Source organism: Neoarius graeffei, chromosome 5 (assembly GCF_027579695.1).
Source record: "Neoarius graeffei isolate fNeoGra1 chromosome 5, fNeoGra1.pri, whole genome shotgun sequence".
In the NCBI taxonomy this organism is placed as follows: Eukaryota; Metazoa; Chordata; class Actinopteri; order Siluriformes; family Ariidae; genus Neoarius; species Neoarius graeffei.
In genome coordinates, this window is record NC_083573.1 from 82,000,381 (window position 1) to 82,006,006 (window position 5,626).

Below are 5,626 nucleotides of genomic sequence, written 5' to 3' on the forward strand. Positions count from 1 at the left end.
CTGACTGACTGGGAGGTCGCGCAAAGCTCGGACAGGTACAGAGCAGCTCGTCTCAATTCAGATAAGAGCATATTTCATTATGGAAGTACGGTGGACTGTTCCTTTAAGAAAATCTGTAACTATAGATAACTTATTAAGTCAGCCATTCACACAATCAGCAGTAACAGCTCTAACACAGTATTTAAAGGACACTCAACTAGCAAATAGAATTTTGTTTTGTTTTGTTTTGTTATAGTCAGTCTGCAATGACTTATTTGTTTATCCTCATGAAGAGTTTCACGGGAAGATGTGTTTATCCTCATGAATGGTTTCATGGGAAGATTTGTTTATCCTCATGAATGGTTTCATGGGAAGATTTGTTTATTCTCATGAATGGTTTCATGGGAAGATTTGTTTATCCTCATGAATTTTTTCATGGGAAGATTTGTTTATCCTCATGGGAAGATTTGTTTATCCTCATGAATGGTTTCATGGGAAGATTTATTTATCCTCATGGGAAGATTTGTTTATCCTCATGAATGGTTTCATGGGACGATTTGTTTATCCTCATGACTGGTCGTCACGGGAAGAATTGGTTTATCCTCATGGAGAATACCATGGGAAGAATTAGTGCGTGCACGTCTGTATGAGTTAACACAGAATAATTAATTTCGAGACTGTCCTTTCGTGTCACCAATGGGAGGGGAAATTGTGTTAAGGTACCCAGACCCCGAGAAAAACCCACGGGATTGGATGAATTGCTGTGGTTTAGCATTCTACACAAATTCTAGACAATTTGGCCAGAGTTTCTCTAAGCTCTGGTGAGGTGGGACGAGGGCTGATAGGGCATGCCCGCCCTCTGAGCACCAATACACGTCAAGAAGAGCAAGGATTAACTCAAGCATACATCTCTTAATATTGTTAATATTCTACTCCATTCTATTTTACTATTTCAGCTAGAAGGCTAGAATTCTTCTGTGACCTTGTGTCTCACTGTGTACTGTACTGTTGTGATGACACATTGCTCAAGACATAATATTGATATCTTTTTGAACATTCTATCAGGAACATCTTGCCCTTTGCTATCTCTGACCTAAGGAATGGCCTTTGATATCTGTCTGCACATTGTTATCATATCATAAGAACATCTTATTATTGTATACCATCGCCAAGGTTTCACTCACACACATACATCTGAACATTCATTAGAACAGTGATATAATTAAGACGTGACCTGCTCAAGGTCTGACTACAGGCTCAGTTTTGATTTATCCTCATGCAGGCATTTGCAACGATTAATATCCCTTGAGATCACACCTCAGCCCAGTAGATGGCGGTAATACACATCGATTGTTAACCGCCAATAAATTGACAGAAGAAGAAGAAGAAGAGGGGAAACAGCTGAGACAAAAGGAATGAGGAAGAGGAACAACTGGACTATGACACGAAGGCCCAATCCCAATTCTAATTTCTACCCCTCCCCCTCCCCCTTCCCCTTGGCCCTTCCCCTTGAAACTGAGCTACAAGGGATAGGGCTTGAAATTCAACCCCTAAGTATCGGGATAGCCCTTCAACGATCGCATACGTCATCGCGTACCTCCGTCAGCGTTTACGTTAGCAAAACGTGACCAAATGCGTCATTGGCTGCGACCAGCCGCTACAGTCAGAGGCAGAACCAGAAATCTCTGCTGAAATGCCGTCTGCTGCTGTTGTGATCACTGTGTCCTGGGCTATAGGCCTCTTTTTACGGTTGTCTGCAGCTAAATGGAGAAATGCCAGTAGACGAAGACGTTTACGACACCTGGGAGCAATAATTAACGATTTGATGGTATGTATAATGTAACGTTACGACAAACACGTTAGTTTAGCCAAGCTACACAACATACAAGCTAGCGTTAGCATGTATTGGTTACTTTGCATCCTATCGCTTGTGATACACATGAATACATTTTTTTATCTGTGTTCATCTGATAACTGAAAATAATGAAAATGTGAAGCATGGATGCATGGTAGGTACAGTGAATTCGTTGGTTGGGTGAATGGAAGGCCACAGACACTAGCTAAACAAATCCTTCCTTCTTTTCTTTTTCTGACAAGTCATCCTACATACTGTAGACTGGATTACAAGATGCCCATCCTGCGTCTGTGGTTCAATGTAGAGTCAGAGTTGAAACGGGACTTTCGCCTCAGCAGAAGGGCTATGGATAGTGTGCAGAGACTGCTACAAACAGAACAGGACCATGGCTGGGGTAGTCAGCTAGAAGTCATTGTCTATGTCTACTGGCTGGCTCATGGACTGTCTTATACCGTTGTTTCCAGAGTTTTCAATATACCCAAATCCACAGTTCACCGCATTGTCCACAAAGTAGCAAATAAGATCTGCACCAATCTGCACCGTGCCATCTCTTTCCCCAAGACTGGAGAGCTGCATGCAGTCGGCCAAGGATTTGCCCAACTTTCAGGGAGCCCTGCATTCAGCAATGTTGTGGGTGCAATAGACGGAAGCCACATACGGATTAAGCCACCAGCACGGCACAGAATAGACTATTTGAATTACAAAGGATTCTATTCAATTAACATGCAGGCAATATGTGATTCCAGTGGAAAGTTTTTGGACATCTTTGTTGGCTACCCGGGGTCAGTTCACGACACACGAGTCATGAAAAACAGCAGGTTTTATACAGCAAGACGGTACCCTCCACCAGGCTACATTCTCCTAGGAGATGTTGGCTATCTGTGTTTGGACACACCTATCTGCCTCATTACACCATACAAGGAGCCAGTTACTGGACCAATGCAGGGGCGCTTCAATCATTACCATGCCAAGGGCCGCAGCATAATCGAAAGGGCTTTTGGCGTAATGAAGAGCAGGTGGAGGTGTACTCTTTTCAAAGCCCTGGAGATTAAACCGATCTTTGCACCTCAGGTCATTGCATCCTGTGCCTTTCTGCACAATATCTGTCTGGAGAATGGGGACCTGCTGGAGCCAGATGACGATGTGGTACAGGACCTGCTAGATCCCCAAGCTCCCCGGGAGCCCCTAGCAGCTAATGAGACATCTGGAAATGCATCAAGGGACAGACTGGCTGCCCAGCTGTGACTCTGTAGGCTTGTGGAGTGTACTTTTTTTTTTAATACTGAAACTTATTTAAAATGTTCTTTTTTGACACTTTGTTTTTCATTGACCTCAGGAATGTATATTGTTATTTTTTTATCCTAATACATCTTTTCATGCCAATATCCGTTTCAGATGTTATTAATGTGTGGTTGGTGTGGTAATCATGCTCTCAAACTGGTAAAAAACATAGTGCACTTTATTAGGCCGCTACATTATTCAAATGTACTAGCGGTACTCCTGTTGCACGATTTATGAAAAATATATATATATATATACATATGAAAAATAGAAAAGTATTTTAGTAAAGTAAAAAAAAAAAACAGCTGCTTATCCCTTCACATCAGTCAGTGTTGAAGTGCAAAAAGTCAGTCAAACATGTAAACATTGCACACAATACACATTAAGAACACATTAAGAACTTCAAATGAAAAAGAGAAATAAATAAAAATGGGAAGAACTGTACTGAAACAAAAAAGTTTTAAATCGAGTCAACTTTCTTATATTTGAGACATGTAAAGTTTGTCTTTACCTGACATGTTTGTACGGTGTAGCTTCCGTCTTCCTCAGAGGGTCACACTGGTGTTGGGGTGTGACGTGCTGATTAAAGCATGTCACACGCCAACACCAGTGTGACCCTCCGAGGAAGACGGAAACTACACAGTCCAAACATGTCAGGTAAAGACAAACTTTACATGTCTCAAATTTAAGAAAGTTGACTTGATTTAACAAGAAGACAAAATGAACTCAAAGTTTTTCTACCAATTTTTCAAAAAGACCCAAAAAGCGCTCCGTCTTCTCCTCGGTCTCCTCATGGCGCTTCTGCGCCTTCTCACTCTCCTGTGCAAGGAAATTTATCAAGTCTAACTTCCTCTTCCTCTTCTTCTTTGGGGACGGGGTTGGGGGAATAGGAGCAGGGCTAGAGGTAGTAGATGTGTCAGCATCAGAGGTGCTGGCTGCCATGGGAAAAAGGTGTCTGAGGAGGGCCCGGCGATTTCCTGAAATGAAGAAAATATTACATTTAGTAGATGCTTTTTTCCAAAGCGAGAAAAAAATGTGAAGGTATTTTAGTCCAGAATTGGTTGGTGTGTACAATTCAAGTAAGTTGAAATATAGTTTTTGAAAACAAAAAGAATAACATACTGGTTTGCATTCCACAATGTTAAACCATACACATTATCAGTCTTTACAAAGACCACCAAAAAAATAATCCATGGCAGCATCTTTACCATCAGAAGAAGTGTGGGATCAGCATCAGGACAAAATGATTCCACTACCACTGGAGGGTCAATGGATGGCCTGGATCCCAACACCTCGTGCATGTCCTCAAAAAACTGCCATGTGCACGCAGTTGTTTGGCCCTCATCTGTCCCACTCCCAGAGAGTGGATTTTTCAGCTCCTGCAGTAAGCAAATAGAAATTTGTATTTATGAAAACATCCTTGCATTGCTAACTGAAAATCATTTAAATAATACATTCATCCATCTACTAGAACGACATTGCTGCCCACATACCTTATACTTCTTTTTCAAGTTCTCCCACTTTTTTGATGCTTGCTGGGAGGTCACCTTTCCCTCCAGGCCAAGCTCCTTGATCAGCGTCCTGTATCATAAATATGAGGAGTGATGTAAACACTGTGAAGAGCAAGCTAATGTAGGGTGTGATTTGTTAACTAACACCACTGAATGGGATATCTTTGGCGCTTCATGCACCACATCCGACAGAATGAGGTGTCAGAACACTCATGTAAACAATAAAAGCGAGAATAACAGAACAAAACGTACGCAGTCAAGCAACCGAAAACAATACTCACTCCCAAAGCTTTTTAGCAGCAGCTTTGGATTTCAGAAATTGCTGCTCATTCTCAGCTCAAAAGCGAATCAAGCGGCGTGTTTCCTCTGGATTCCCTAGTTCAAGTACACAGGGATGGGAAGCTGGTTAACGTAACAACACAACAGAAAAGCAGATCCTCTGTTGTTTGTAATTACTTGAGCTAACTGCTAAATAACAACTTTGTTCACAATTTTCATTGCATCAACCGATCACACAACGTTAATGTTATAGTACGTTAACGTTAATAGGCTAGTTAACACTATTGACGTAGTAATAGAACGGTTATAACAACTTACGTAAATAATGGAGAAAATACTTACATTTATGACAATCTTTCGCCGCGGGAACCGCCATCTTTCTGAAATCCGCATGGCATTGTGGGAAATCACTCAAACCCCTTCGTTCGGAGTCAGCTCCAGGAAAATCTCCGTTTGGAGGGGTACAGAAGCCCTACCCCTTCCCCTACCCCTCTGCGTTAACTGGGATTGGGATACCCCTACCCCTTCACGTGAACGCGCAAAATGGAGGGGAAGGGCCAAGGGGTAGGTCCAAGGGGTGAAATGGGATTCGGCCAAGAGCACTTTTGAGTAGTCAGTCCACCTACCAGCATGTTTCTGGGAACTTGGAGGAAACTAGAGAAGCAGGAGAAAACACATACAGACATGACAAGAAAATGTAAACCTCTACACAGACAATAAA

The 5,626-nt window shown here is 42.1% G+C and overlaps 1 protein-coding gene across 1 annotated transcript; it reads left to right on the plus strand.

Moving 5' to 3' along the window:
• The first annotated feature begins 2,107 nt into the window (after positions 1-2,107).
• Positions 2,108-3,079, plus strand: LOC132886300 (putative nuclease HARBI1). The gene has a single exon (XM_060920850.1). It carries the CDS (start codon positions 2,108-2,110, stop codon positions 3,077-3,079), a length of 972 nt encoding a protein of 323 aa, XP_060776833.1.
• The last annotated feature ends 2,547 nt before the right edge of the window (positions 3,080-5,626 follow it).

Coding starts and splice junctions, on each gene's coding strand:
- LOC132886300 (XM_060920850.1), top strand. CDS start 2,108: ATGCCCATCCTGCGTCTGTGGTTCAATGTAGAGTCAGAGTTGAAACGG.